Below are 16,147 nucleotides of genomic sequence, written 5' to 3' on the forward strand. Positions count from 1 at the left end.
TTGCATTTCTCTAATGATTAATGATGTTGAGCATTCTTTCATGTGTTTGTTGGCAGTCTGTATATCTTCTTTGGAGAAATGTCTATTCAGGTCTTCTGCCCATTTTTGGATTGGGTTGTTTGTTTTTTTGTTATTGAGCTGCATGAGCTGCTTGTAAATTTTGGAGATTAATCCTTTGTCAGTTGCTTCATTTGCAAATAGTTTCTCCCATTCTGAGGGTTGTCTTTTGGTCTTGTTTATGGTTTCCTTTGCTGTGCAAAAGCTTTGAAGTTTCATTAGGTCCCATTTGTTTATTTTTGTTTTTATTTCCATTTCTCTAGGAGGTGGGTCAGAAAGGATCTTGCTGTGATTTATGTCACAGAGTGTTCACTCTTTTTCTTTTTAAGCATTAGGCAGCCATTGGTATTTGAACTTGCTGGGAAATGCAATTAGAAATCACTTGATCATTTTTGTCCTTTTATGGGAAACTGTTTGCATATATTTAGTTCAGTCTTTTCAGCCTTAACTATGGCATTATTAAGATCATATTTAGCTTCCCAAATGGTCATGGGTACTGTAAGTGGCTCTGCTCTAGTGAAAGTTTATTAATTTTGGTCACGATTGGGACAGACCAATATTATTTGGCCATAGTTTGGCCATAACTTGTGATACATAAGTTGAGTTTCAAAATACAGTAATTACAATTAAATTAGTGGAATTAATATATGAAAATTGGAATGAGGACTTAACGTGACAGTTTTTCAATATTTGTAGGAGTTAGGTGTTTCTTATGAAGGAAGAATATTGAGAATAGTCCTTTTGTTATTAACTTGGAAAATATTTGACATAAAACTTTAAAAGTTCTTTGAATTTAGCAAATATTTCATTGTGCTAATAAACATTTGTTGAATGCTTGCTGCCTGTAAAGACATTCCTAGATGATGATTTCCACAAACTGAATGTAAAAGTGTTCTAATTTTTATATATTATTAGAAAATAACTTGCTCTGAAAACATGATGGTTGACGGACTCAAGTTCAAGTTGAAATTTTTTTTGAAGTCAACTTTATAACTAGAGTCAGTGAGCAATTTAATTATGTATAATCTCTTTTAAGAAATGTTCCTCAATGTACGTTTCTTAAACTAATTTAAGATTGTATGTACAACTGGGGATAGTTATATGTTAGGCTTTATCACTTGGCTTAAGATGTATATATTCATAAGTGTGTTATTGGAACCTTGGTTTGCTTAAATATGTAACACTTTAGAATTCCTTTCTAGGTGGTTTTGGATTATGAACTTTCACATTAAGAGCACAGTAGGGGAAGAAGTCTTGTGCTCATTTGCCTGACTACAAATGTATAATTAAAAGAGTCTGTCAGCAGGGGTTGGGGCAATCAGTGTGCTCTGATGCTTCATGTTATAATTACTTTGTTGTTCAAACAGATATTGTAATGAGAGCATAATTTTAAATTTCAGAGGTCAGTGACTCGAGGTTTTTGTTGTTGTTTTGGTTTTAATCAAAAACAAAGGTAGTTTCTCAAATTTTGAGAATTTTTTTTACTTAATATTTGTATATCTCTGTGTACAGCAAATGAAATGGATGTTTTTTTTTTAAGGTTTATTATTACTATTTTTTTGGCTGCATTGGGTTTTCGTTGCTGCACGCGGGCTTTCTCTAGTTGCGGCGAGCAGGGGCTACTCTTCGTTGCTGTGCACGGGCTTCTCATTGCGGTGGCTTCTCATTGCAGAGCACGGGCTCTAGGCACGTGGGCTTCAGTAGTTGTGGTGCATGAGCTTAGTTGCTCCGCGACATGTGGGATCTTCCCAGACCAAGGCTCGAACCTGTGTCCCCTGCACTGGCAGGCTGATTCTTAACCACTGTGCCACCAGCGAAGTCCCCTGAAATGGATGTATGTATTGTGTATCTTAAGACAAGATTTTCGTTTTCCCCTATCGAAAATTTTAGTGAGTGGAGGAATTGTGTATTAAGTGGCCACAGGTTTATCATTTTTGTGTCATTGACATTTGATAGGCATTTCTCTCATTTAGGGTAAAAAGTGTATTTGTAGGTGTGAGAAATCTGTTTTACCAGGTACTTCTCTGCCAGTTGTTGATACTGTTCTTCATGTGACTTTATCAGGAATTCATTGACAGAGAAAGAGAACATGACGTGGAATTAGGGGGAAAAAAACACTAAATAAATTTACCAGATAATTAATCTGTTTCTTTATCTGCATCCAAGTTCCCTACCAGCTCTAAAATTCTATGAGAACAAGATGTGCTTAAAATTCCACATAAAAAAATGTTTAAAGGTAAAATGGTGAAGTAGAAAAAATTCTAGAGAGTCAAGACTTCAGTGTTCTGTTTCTGGCCCTTTCACTAATTTATTATGCTATTTTAAGGCAATTTACTTAATTTTAGGGCTCTCATGTAGGTGATGTCATGTTTTAGGAATTGGTTGTTGAGAGTTGCAGGCTCTAATGTTCTGCCTGATGGAACACTTCCTGTCTGTATGACTTAGGCAAACCTTATGGGCCTTAACCTCCTCATTAACATGTTAGTGAGAATTATAGGACCTCAGTCTTATGGCTGTTAGGATGACTGAGTGAGGTGATGTGTTTATATTGCTTAGTGTGGTACTCGACAAACAGTAAGTGTTTAATGAAAGCTTGGGTAGTATCAGCATCATTTTCATTTCTGAATTTCTTTATCATCACGTGAGAGACTAAGAGCTACTTGACATTTATTTCTCTATAGTACATTTGTCAAGAATATAGACCATAATAAAGTATTATTGGTAAATGTGTCTATCTGTTTCATAATCAGTTATGAATGGTATTATAGAGCTGTTTTATATGCTACTAAACTTTAACTTATTATATAAATAAAGATACATTCCATTTCCTTGAATGCTGTCTTGTCATTTCAGACTCCCTTAAATAAAAAAAACACCAAGGTCATCAGTTTTGAGCTTTGAACTTTTTTTAAACACAGGAATTATTTATGAATAACTTGTCTTTGCTATCATTTTGCTATATTATATCATTTGTTATATTAAGATACAACTTTAGTCTTGCAGTTTTAAAAAGACTGACCCTTATTTACTCCGTTCTTCTGATATATTGAAACAAGGTAATATTGAGCTGATAGAATAAAGGAACAGCACTGTCTTGTGGGATATGAAAATCAGCGCTCATGAGCATTATGCTAGAGAGTCTGAGTGAGTTGACTAGAAGAGAAGTAAGAGAACAAGAATAAAAGATAAGGGGTAAGGATTTTCAAATGTAACTGGCAACTTAAATAGGAGGTCAAAAAGAAGCAGGCCCAGAAACAAGGATAAATGATCAAGGGAGACTGGAGGCTTATATAGGCAGACACAGTAATAATGAATACAGGAGAGCACTGTGGGGAAACAGTTTGGTGTTTGATTTCAGTGATGCTCCCCAATAATAAAAGCACAGTCGTTCAATTCAGTAAATCTGATAGCTAAAGACAATGCACAGATAGCTATCAGTTATAGTATGACACACTTAGAGCAAAGGATAAATAAAAGTAAATATTAAAGAAAGCATTCTGGACGTAAGTGATAAATTGCATGAAGTTGTGGGTATCAGGATCCATGTTTGTGAATAGGCCGATTTATTGACAGCGTGGAGTGAATGTAAGCGAGAAATGGCACCTGAAGTTAGTATGGATTGAAATGAATGGGTGAATGTACAGCAGCCTCTCTGTCAAGGCAAAAGAAAGCTGATAACTGCATTTCAGACTTTCTTCAAAACCAATTGGTCTTTGTCCTCAAGTATTAAAACTTCACACTGACTCAGAAAACTCATTCAGGGTCAATAATAGCTGAGACATAATTGGGGACTAGTTTGCAGAAGGGAGGTAATGAGCTGAGCATGGTGAGTTGAGAGTGCTTTGGAGACAGTGACACACACATGTCAAGTTGGCAGTTGAATTTGGAGGTCTAGAAATAAGGACTGTGCTGGAAATGTAAATTTGCGAATAAGTGGATACAAAAAAACCCGTATTATTATTTATTGCTGAAGATTTGGTGGCACATTATATAAAATGCTTTTGGTGACTGTAAAACAGAAATTAAAATAATTTGTAATGAGCTGTTTTTTCCACATCAGTTTCTCAGCTGTTTATTCCTGAAATACTATTTGAAATATGACAGTAAAAATAAATTAATGCCTCAACCACAGTTTCTAGGAGATAGACCATATTTGGTGTATCTCCATTTTGCCGTCAGTCCTCTCTGCTTCATTTCATCCTTTTCTTTGTCCCAAATTATTTATTAAAGTGAGAAATTTGGGGAGTAGATTCTTACTGCAGGTATTCTGGGATATAGAGGTAGACACCCTATAATCTTACTCTATCTCTTGTTTGTTTATAGCTGAAAGAGAACCTTTATGGATATGTTTTATTGACTTCTGTAGTGTTTGCCAATTCTAGGTTGCCTTTATTATCTGTTTAAGAAACAAAGAAAATACAGGGAGAACTTATGTTTGTAGTGAATAATTACTAGGCTCAAACTCACTGTTAAAGGCATTAACTCTTCCTGAGTTAGAATGGTCCACAGTTGTATAAAAGTGGCTTCTGAGTGGAATGATCTTAAAACCTTTTTTAAAATGAAGTTTAATATGCTCATAGATTAAAAATATGTAATTCTGTAGAGCCTGATGTAGAAAGCATCCTCTGCTAACAGCCAGCACCACCCACAGTCACTTCTTACTCTTGAAGAGATTCTTTAGGTATTTATTCTCTATTGCTGCATTTTGTGCTTACCTTGCTACTAGTTAACTTTTAGTTTTCATCTCACTCTTTCATTGTGTGAGAACTCATGGGGCCCTTTCCATTTGGAAGCTCTTATCATTCAGTTTTGTTTTAAAAGTATGTGATACGTTGATGATTTTTCTCCTATCTGCTTCCTTTTTCTTGGTGAGACATCAGTAATTCAGTTTTTGGACCTCTTGGACTAGTTCTTCAATTTTTATACTCTTTCTCCCTGTTTTCCATCTCTGTCTTTGCTGCTACGTGGAGGGAGAATTCAGTTTTTATCTTCAAACCCCTCATCAACGTTTTTTATTTTTACTATCATATTTAAGTTTCAAGAGTTCCTTTTTATGTTTTGAATTCTTTTCATAGCATTTTTTACTTGTTTCAGGGATGCGGTATCTTCTCTTAACTCTCTGAGTCTTTTTGAGTTTTTCTTCTCACTGCCCAGTGATTGTTTTCTTCAGGTGGTTTCCTGTTGTTGGGTTGGCCAGACTTTCCAGAGAAAGGTCTTCCAGTTTCTTGCCCCCAGTGTGTGGGCTGGCTGTCCTCATTCTGGGTGTGGAGTGGGAGAAAAGACTGGATACCTCAGCCTTCACTGTGTAAATGATCCTGTCAGCTGCCCATCAAAACCCAGTTCTAGAAAGTGGAACTCTTTAGGAATACATTTCTAGCCTTTTGCTAGAAATTAGGGAGTGCTAGATAGCCAGCTTTAGTTTAAGGATAGGGGATGCGGAGATTCAGCTGTTCCTTCAGTTTTCCAGTCTTAGCCCCACCCTCACCCCCCGACTTTTACTGCTGCCAATTTCCTAAGCCTTTATGGAGGCTCTAAGTATAAGTTGGTTTCTTCTTGCCTGGGTTAGCTAAGTCCCTGACTACTTAGCCATCTGCTTTCTAGTTTCCAAATTGTTTCCTTTCCCATTTTCTTCTTCCTTATGATTTTGTGCATTTTAAACTGTACAGTGTTTTAGAAGAATTTTAGGAAGGAGTGAAAATTACATTAGATACATTATTAGTTATACTAGATACTACATTAGTAGTATCTATACTAGATACTACATTAAATATTAGTGATACTAGATACTAGATACTATTAGATACTACATTAGTTTCACCTTTTTTGTCTATAAGTGTTTTCGAAACCATAAGCAAAACTGTTTGTTTTGAAGCAAACATTAGGGTAGGTATAATTTTCTTCTATTTTTGTATTTTTAACAGGCACCTAAGTTGATGAATTTATTAAGAGTATCATTTACTAAGGTGTTGTACAACTCAAAAATTTATTCCTCCGATAAAGCACAATTCAAATTATACTGCAGCTTTATTCTTTGTTCCTGTCATGCAAATAATATCCGTTCCTTTTTAAATCCTCTGACTTTTGTCTTCCCCATATATAAAAATTTCTGTGGCAAGTCACTTAAGATTTTAATTTTCATTCTTAGGCCTTTCTAAAATATTTTGGATTATAAATGTTCCTCAGTTGTCCTTGTATTAGTATCTGTATGCATTAATAATACCACAAACACATGCTTTTTAGTGTCTTTGTCTACTAATTATAACATCTGTGTCAGTTTTAGGTTGATTTCGATTGATTGATTTTTCTTATATGTGTTTCATTTTTCTCCTCCTTTGCCTGTTAATTTTTTTTTAAGTTTTTTTTTTTTTTTTTTGATGAGGACCATTTTTAAAGTCTTATTGAATTTGATACAATATTGCTTCTGTTTTATGTTTTGGTATTTTGGCCCCTAGGCATGTGGGATCTTAGCTACCCAACCAGGGATTGAACCTGCACCCTGGGCATTGGAAGGCAAAGTCTTAACCACTGGACCGCCAGGGAAGTCCCTGCCTGTTAATTTCTGATTAGATGCCAGATAGTGTGAATTTTACCTTGTTGGGGGGACATATTCCTGTAGTTATTCTTGGGCTTTGTTCTGGGACACAGTTAAATTGGAAACAGTTTGATCCTTTTAGATCTTGCTTTTAAGATTTATTTAGGCAGTATTTGGAACAGTGTTCGGACTACTGACTAATTATTTTCCACTACTGAGGCAAGACCTCTGTGCACTTTACCCAGTGTCTGTATATCATGAAGTCTTTCCCGTCTGGCTCTGTGTGAGAACCTGGCACTTTTACCTTGAATCCTTTGGCTAGTTGTTTCTCTGGCCTCTGGTATTTCTTCCCACATAGGCGCTGATCAGTGTTCAGTTGAATACTTGAGTCAACTTTGTGCAGATCTCCAGAGTTCTCTTTCTGTGCAGCTCTTTCCAGTATTCTTTTTGGTGAGCTCTAGCTGCTTTGGTCTCCCAAGACGCTAAGCTTAGTCGTCTCAACTCAGAGAGGCAGCCTGGCACTGTTCCCATGGCTGCAGCCTAGAGATTCCCAGGCCAGGGAGCTGGGACAGTAATGGGTCTTACTTCATTGATTTCCCATCTCTCAGCCTCACTGTCCTATTGCCTGAGGTCCAGAGACTTGAGGACTGATGTTTCTTTTGTTTTGCCTGGTTTATTTTTTTTGATTGTTTCAGGCAAGAGAGTCTTGTTCGTGTTACTTTATCTTGGCCTGAAGCAGACGTCCCTTATTTGTACAGATGTAGAGACACTTATAGGTTCATTAAAATATAAACATACACACACGCGCACACACACAAGGAACTTTATAAAATTTATCTATAAAAAATTGATAAAATACAAATTTTAGTGAGAAAATATCGTCAACAGTTTTCAACATAAAAATTAAACTCTGGATTTTAAAATTGGTTTTTATTGCCACAGTAGAGGTACATCTACACATTTTATATTTGGCACACAGATAACCCTGACTGACGTTCCCAGTTTCTTGACTCATTGACTCCTCAGGTCTGTCAGTTTTTTATGGTGTCCCCTAGGTGAAAAGAAATACTTCGTAGTTTTTCTTATTATTATTAAATAGTTACTTCCAAACAACTTAGTTTATCAAAACAACTTAAACTGAAAAAATTTATTTTATTTATAAATAGCCACATTATTTATTAATGGGATTTGTTTTCCCTTGGGCACTGTTCACATTCTCAAACCTGGGAATCAGATTGCACACTACCACCCTGTTTTCCTGTTCCACATTGAGTTTTGCATGGACTTGGCTTTTTATTACAGCAACCACTGAAAACCTAGCATCACAAAGATAAGACATCATCACAAGGAATATAGCGTGATCTAATATTGATAAAGTCCAGTATTTTGAGCTAGAAGTTTGCATGGTATCTGACAGACATCAACTATTGCTGTTTCCCTTGAAATTTCAAGTACCCCCGTGGTACCCCTGTGAGCATACTGTGGTATCTCTGAGTTTACTCCTTGGGAACACATAGATGGCCTACCATAGGTTGGTGTGCTTTGTTTTGTTTCTCGTTCCCCCTCACAACGTTTGGGTGCATTTTCATACTAATGATATTAACAGAAAATAGAGGCAGAAGCGTATACTTTAAGAACTTATTTCTATCCCTATTGGCTGAGTTCCATAGATTTTTTCCTAGTATGGCATCTGCAAATATATGAGTTGTAGTAGAAAGCTGTTTTTTTATACCAGTTTTATTTTCTTTGATTGGAATCTCACCGTTCAGTAAATAGTAATCTTTAAAGATGAAAGTTCAACAACAGGTATTGTTTATGTATGGTACCTGGCACTGAACCATATGCATTTATTTATACTATTCTTATATTTATTTATAAATTTATATTGTTTTTAATTTTTAAAGAATTCATATTTGTGAAATATTTATAAATATATTTGTATATTATCTCTAAAGCTTAAAGCAAGAAATGGTTCTGAAGTTATTATACCTTAGGTGAAAGGGAAGTATGGCCAACTCTACTTCTAAACCTCCCTATAGCTTGGCAGTGTTTTCAGCCTGGGGCTCACTAAGTCAGTTGAAGATACCAAGGAAATGAAACGTAGATATTCTCTACTAAAACTAGTATTTAAGATGGTATGGTTAAAGAGTAACTGTACAGTTCACTGTTTTCAAAGTAAGGTCTGTTAGAAATACAGTTAAGACTATTCTCGCATTTATTCCTTGTTGTGATTATTTTTACAATGAAATGGTTCTATGATTACTACTTGAAATGCTTAAAACAAATGGCATCTGTCTTATACAGTAGTGTCTGTTGGCAAAATACTTTTCCTAATCTTGAGTTCAGCCAGTGTTATTAAAAGTAGTTGTAACGATATGGAAAAATTGGTGAATTTTAGAATGAAAATATTGGTTCAGTTCCTGAATTGGCAAGGTGTTCGTCAGTTGACCTTGACAGGTGACTTGCTTAAATTAGCCTCGATGACCTTGTATTTACTCATAAGTAAAATATAGGAATGATAACACGCTTTTCATGATAACCTGAGGATGACACTATACATAAGTTTCTTGGTACATAAGAGCACTGCAGGGGTTGTGATTGCCTTGTTCACTCTTATACTCTTAGTATCTGGCTCCATGCTTTTGGTACATAGTAGGTGCTCAACAAATATTTGTTGAATTAGCTATCAATACCCAGTAGTCTCACACTCAGGCTTTTTGCCAAGAGAAGAATTTAAAAGGTTTATAATGTCATAGCAAAACAATGCGAGCATAGCTTAATAATTGCAACAGGTTATTATCATGAAAGATGTGCTCTCTCTTTGAAAAGAAAAATTTGTAATAGTATGCTTTGTAAATTTTTTAGGAGGAGCAAAATCGAGGCAAGCCTAATTGGGAGCATCTCAATGAAGATTTACATGTACTGATCACTGTGGAAGATGCTCAAAACAGAGCAGAGATCAAACTGAAGAGAGCCGTTGAGGAGGTGAAGAAATTACTGGTACCTGCAGTAAGTAATAATTTCCAAATCATTTACTATAGAATAATAGACAAACAGACATTGCTCCAGTCCTTAAATGGGAAAATCTGTTCCCTGTTTATTTTTTGTGAAGGGAATCTTGTGAGGGGAGCAAACTCCATTAGTGGCCTGTTTTTTCAAAAGTATTATTACCTTTGCATCACTCTATTATAGGGTAGGAATGTAGGTGCGTCATCAGTAAGTAGGGTGATGAAAGCTTTCTCTCTTTTTTTGGATCAGTTTCTCATTGCAAGCAAGTAATGGGTGTACAGAAGTCTGTACAAATTAATACTTACGTTGGGTGAGCTGTGTTAGTGGGAGCACATTATTTGAGTTGTCTGTGGGTTCCACGTACTCTCCTGGCATATATCATTGTTTACCACATAAAGGTTAATGTTTCATCGTGAAATTTTCCCATAATATGGTAAGATTTTCTTTTAGAAAAATAAGAGCTAACTTTTACTAATGTACCAAGCACCATTCTGAGCACTTTTCACACTTTTAACTCACTTAATATTTCTAAGATAATAAAAACTATTGAAGTTCATACTTAGGGATTGTAGATAAGACACCAAAAGGAATTTTGGAGGGTGACATAAGAAAAGACCCCAAGGAGAGGAGTCACTGAGGCTGGAGAAAAACCAGGAGTGTGGAGTCCTGGAAGCCAAGAGAAGTTTGTTGCTGAAGATTGTTCAATTAAGATAAGAATGGGGAGTTAACCATTGGATTTAGCAAGTAGTAGTCATTGGTGACCTTGCCAAACAGATTTTTGGATGGTGGATTTAAAAGCCTGATTAGCTCAAGTTCAAGAAAGAATGGGACGACAGAAAAAGGAGTTGAAATTTTTTCCCCTAAGATTTCATTATTTATGTAAATGATCCTTTCAGTACTCTTGGCCTCTCAGTTCTTTTATTGCTTCATCTTCAGTGATCTTATCCTCCACTCCATATAAAGTGCATTTTAAATTTTAGTACTTTACTCATATTAAAGTTTCTAAGTTGCCTTCCAGAAAATTTGTACCAATTTGTAGTCCTGCCAGTGTTATCTGAAAATACCTGTTTCTCAACACAGTCTCAAACCCTGGGTGTTACTAAATTTTTTAATCTTTAATCACAAAAATGTGAATATAATAATTCTCATGGTTCTTAAAAATATTTATATTAGATGAGTTTTTACATTAGCTTTTTATAACAAAAATTCTAAATCTTCATGATCACATTTTGAACAGGTACACAATCCCTGGTTTCATATTGTTTCTGTGGGGAATATTGATTCAGTTTACATATCATTTACAGAATGAATTTATAGCTGAAGTATGGGATTACCTTTGTATTATTTCAGTATAAATGTTTCTTACCTATCCATGTAGAATAAATTCTTTTCTGGAAAGAGGTAGAAAGAGAGTCGTGTGTAGTTTAATGTTTTTGTGCCTATTATGTTTAATGTTATATAGCAAAAGATCTAATCCTGGCTTAAGGGACCTGGGGGTGTGGAGGGGAGAGTTGGTAGACTTTGTGCTTGATTTAAAATTTTATAATTAAATGTAATAAATATTCCATTTTGTATTTTACATCTGGAGATAAGGCTAATAAATCTCGGTTAAGGTTGTAGCTGTGCTCCTTGTGACATAATTCTAATTTTTCTAATAATTTTGATGATTTGAATGTGTCTCCATCAGTTTACGTAACACCACACATAACTTAATGTTTAGAGTTCAAACTTTTAAAATTCAAATTAGGGTTTCAAAACAACCTTACAAAGTAAGTTCTTTTGCCCCCATTTTTCCAGCAAGCACAAGAACTCAGAGAAACCTTAGCATTTTCTAATTTCACTGCAAAAGTAATAGGGATTTTGAGATGATCACACTTCATTCATTTGTAGAGTCATAATGTTTTACCTAATGAACTTGTTTACTCTGGATAATACCATTTTTATTTCAGATGTTTCTTTGATTTCAGTAATCCGTTTATTTTAATCTCTTTTGTTTCTTAAATCACAGAATAAACCATGCATAGCTAGAGAAGAGTCATTTCTTTAGTTACATATAGTATAACTAGTCTGGCAAGTCTAAATCTGTTACCATCAAGTATCTACTAAAAATATCCTTTTCATTGTAGGTACAGTTAATCAGTTGTTTAATCTCATTTCCATAAATCTGAACCATACCTCCTTACATTCTTGAGATCTTCAATATACTCTCATAAGTACAGTGAAACATTTTGTGAAAATCAAATCATACTCACTGATAGAAAAGGACTATTGAGCAGTGCCCTGATTTTGCTCATCTTTGGGGACTTAGGTCATCCTTGGCAGAGACCAACTGCTGAGGTATTGATAAGTCTATCTCCAAAAGTATTTCTTGAAGACATATATTCTTGCCAACCCAGTTAAAATAACCTGTCTTTTCACTTTTAGTCTTAACCCATTCAGTTCATTCTCTCATAAGTTAGTACGAGTGATTTTTTTTTTCTTTAAATAAATCATATAAAGATTATCAGTGACTTGCCATTTCACTCCTCTGGAAGTGGGGTAACAAGTGAGTTATCTGCTCTGAAATTCCTTATTGTATATTGAAGAAATGGCTCTTAATTGTAAACAAAGTATGGGTAGTTGTAAAAATTTTAAAGTCAGAGAAGGAAAATGTTTATGAAATAATTAATTTTAGGACTTTTGATGGCTTCATATAAGTATAAAGTAAAATTTCACATGTTTTGTAAGTATTGGTTCTCTCCAAGTTAGCTTATAAATGGGAGAAAGACTTTTGAAGTACTAGGATGCAGTATAAGGAAATGAGTGAAAAAACATTATTCCTCCTAAAAAGATTATGGGGAAATCCTCAAACTGGTAGAATTTTACTGAGTATATAGGTAGAACATTAAGCAAAGGTTATATAGGAAGAAACAATCATGTCAAGATTTGATACGGTAATAGCCTTCTCATTTTAAGTGAACCCCATAAGGAAATTAGTGTTACTTGGAATTATTAGGGATTTGTGATTCTGCATTTGTGATTTCTGGTTTTATGTAACTGCTTTGTTCTAAAAGTTAATTGGGTGGAAAAACTAGCTTTTATGATATTTATGGAGTTTTACAATATCGACTATTTCCTAATTTTAGCTAAATATTTAAGACAGGATATGTTGATCATTTTTGTTTGTTATTAGGCCGAATTGCAATGTGCTGCTATATGCTTTCCTATAAATTTTTGTTTCTTTAATTAAACTTCTATGATGCAGTTACTAATTTTATATAACCCTATGATAAATTACTTCATAATTAGACAAATGGTATTTTTAGTAGATTAATTACTAATTTTATATATCTAAACCTTAGGCTTTTAGACATGTGTGTTGAACTGGTTTATTATAATTAGAAAACTTCCTTCAGATGACATTTTAATGCTTGTTCTTATTCACATCATAATTCTCACACTTTTCCTGTGAGCCTTTCAAAATAAACTGGGCTGTTAAATTTCTTGGCTGAACTTCTTACAGTCTTTGCTTAGCATTTACCTAATGTGCTTACAAATATACAGAATTTTGGGAAATTATGACTTCTTATCTTTGTATATTCAAATCACTTTAACATAGATTTGATCCGTACAGAGAGCTTGTATATTAAATTAATTTACTCATTTGCCAATTCTGTCATCAGATGTTTTTGTTTCCTTTATTCTTGCTATGTAATATGCTATAAATTCCCATTTCTTTTGCCTTTTGTAACAGAGTATCTAAATCTGCTTTTAATTAATTTGGTCTTAATATTCTCATGTACATATTAGGACAATTGATTAGTTATTGTGCAGGCCCTTGTTAACCATTTTAAGGACTTCAGCTTTTAGTCTAGAATGGGTGAAACCATTGGAGTGCTTAAGGAGAGGGGAATGAATGACATAATCTGATTAATATTCTATAAGGATTGCTGGCCTGCTCTGTTTAAAACAGAATAAAGAACACAAGGTGAAAGAAAGGAAGCTCTTGTAGGATCTGCAAATTATGGCCCATGGGCCAAATCCAGCCTCCCACCTGTGTTTGAATAGCCCATGAGCTAAGAATGGTTTTTACATTTTTTAATGGCTGGGGAAAAAAATCAGAAGAATAATATTTGGAGAAGAAGAATATATCATGAAATGTGAAAATTATATGAAATTCAAATTGCATTGTCTGACAAGTTTTATTGAAACACAGCCATGCTTATGCTTATTCATTTACGTGTTGTCTGTGGCTGCTTCTGCGCTCCAGTGGTGAGTTGAGTAACTGCCACAGAGACCATATGCCCAGAAAAGCCATTTACTGTCTGGCTTATTACAGAAGAAGTTTGCCAATTCCTGGACCATTGCATTAATTCAGACGAGAGGTGATGATGGGTTGGGCCAGTGTAGCCATAGCGGTGAGTCATGGTCTGGTTGTGAGCATATTTTTACAGTGAAACTGGCAGGTTTTGCTAATGGATTGTCTGTGGGATGTTAGAAAGCAAGGCATCAAGGATGACACCAAGATTTTTAGCCTGAACAACTGGAAGGATATAATTGCTGTTACCTTGATGAAGGATATGTTAGGAACAGATTTTGAAGAGATTACTTGGAACTCAGTTTTGGACCTAGTAAATTTGAGATGCCTGTTGGCTATCCAAGTGTAGCTATTCTAGTGTTCTGTTCAGATTAACAAATACTTATTCCAGGTTGGCTGTATTTTAGAACACTAGGGATACAGAAAATTATTTATGGCAAGATCTTTAATATTTAGGCAATGACATTTCCCTAACTGTATTTCATGAGATACTTTTCATAGGTATTTGGGGTAAAGGAAGCCTTTAATATGCTAGTAAGTATTGTGAACCTCTGGTAGAAACCATTTCCAAATTTAATTGACCATCAGAATTTTTGTTCTGAGAGTGTATTCACATCTAGCGTTATAGAGATACCTGTTTGAGAAATAATCTGGAAACTCATGATTTAAATACATAGGAGCTGTCTTTTTAATGCTGAAGAATAGTCATTTGAAGACAAGAAGGAAGAAGAGGTGCTTCTTGAGGAATTTTTTCCTTTTTTTTTACACATAAAATAAAAACTCATTCATTTGAAATGTACAGTTTGGCCCTTGACAACTGTATACACTAACAGCCACTTCCACAGTCAAGATTTCCATCATGCCAAAAAGTTTTCTCTTACCCCTTTGCTATCAATTAACTACCCCCCCCCCACGCCCCCAGGCAACAACTGGGGTTAGTTTTGCCTTTTTTTCTATTATGATCTAAAAACTTTGTTTTTTCCCCCCAGCCTTATTGGTATAAGATTGACAAATAAAAATTGTTTATATTTAGGATGTACAAGTGCTTTTTTTTTAAGGTGTGCAATGTGATGATTTGATATACATCTATACATTGTGAAATGATTATCACAATCAAGTTAATTAACACATTCATCATCCCACATAGTTAGTTTTTTTATTTGTATGATCTATTCTCTTAGTAAATTTCAAGTGTACAGTGTTATTAACTGTAACTACCACACTGTACCTTTGACCCCCAGAACTTACTCATCTCATAACTGAGAGTTTGTACCTTTTTATGGACATCACCCCATTTCCCCTACCGCCCCTCCCTTCCCCCAGCACCTGACAACCACCATTCTACTCTGGTTTTATGAATTTACCTATTTTAGATGAGTTTGCCTTTTCTAGATTTCATTTTTTGTGCCTGTCTTTCACGTGGCGTGGCTTTTTTGAGGTTCCTCCATGCTGTTATATGTGTCAGTGAGTTGTTCCTTTTTATTGATAATTAGTATTCCATTTGAATACATAAGCCACAGTTTGTTTATCCTTTCACCTGTTGAAGTTTTAATTTTTATTTCTCTGAATACAAGTGATGTCGAGCATCTTTTCATGTGCTGCTTGAGAAATCATATATCTTCTTTGATGAAGTATCTTTAAATCTTTCTATCATTCTTTATTGTCTTTTCTTTTTTTTTTTACTATTAAAACAGTTCTTTATATATATTGGGAATACATCCATTATTGGACAGATATTCTAATCTGTGGCTTGCCTTTGTCTTGTGGTTTTGTGGGAAGGCTTTTAATTACAAATCCCATTTCATTCATAAATATAGAACTTAAATTTTTTTTCTTTTTTTTGTATTTTTCAAGGAATTTGTCTTTGTCATCTAAGTTAAACTTTTTATCATGAAGTTGATCATAATATTCCCTTTTTATCTTTTTAAGGTATGTAGGATCTGTAGTAGTGTCCTTGCTTTCATTCATTATGTTAGTAATTTGTGACTTCCTTTTTTTTTTTGATCAGTCCAGCTCTAGAGCTTTATTAATTTTAATCATCTTTTACTGCTACATACCAGTTTTTGGTTTTGTTGATTTTTCTCTATTTATTCCTTTTCTGTTTCATTGATTTCTGCTTTTATATATTCTTTCTTTAGGGTTTAACCTTATTTTCGCAGCTTCTTAAAGGTGGAAGATTAGTGACTTAAGACCTTTTGTTTATACTAAAAATTTTCTCTCTGAATAATGCTTTACCTGCATCTCAAATATAA

The 16,147-nt window shown here is 34.5% G+C and overlaps 1 protein-coding gene across 6 annotated transcripts in view; it reads left to right on the forward strand.

The window, feature by feature from the left end:
- Positions 1–16,147, forward strand: part of QKI (QKI, KH domain containing RNA binding) — a gene marked incomplete at its 3' end in the record, with an annotated part of 143,943 nt that overhangs the window by 93,201 nt on the left and 34,595 nt on the right. For all 6 annotated transcript variants that reach the window (XR_013830744.1, XM_079939178.1, XM_079939179.1 and 3 more), the window contains exon 4: positions 9,455–9,598. Coding sequence is in view for 5 of the 6 variants with exons in the window: in XM_079939178.1 (XP_079795304.1) it covers positions 9,455–9,598 (144 nt within the window). The remainder of the gene's footprint in view (positions 1–9,454; positions 9,599–16,147) is intronic.

This window comes from Stenella coeruleoalba (genome assembly GCF_951394435.1).
Source record: "Stenella coeruleoalba genome assembly, chromosome: 12".
NCBI classification, from domain to species: Eukaryota; Metazoa; Chordata; class Mammalia; order Artiodactyla; family Delphinidae; genus Stenella; species Stenella coeruleoalba.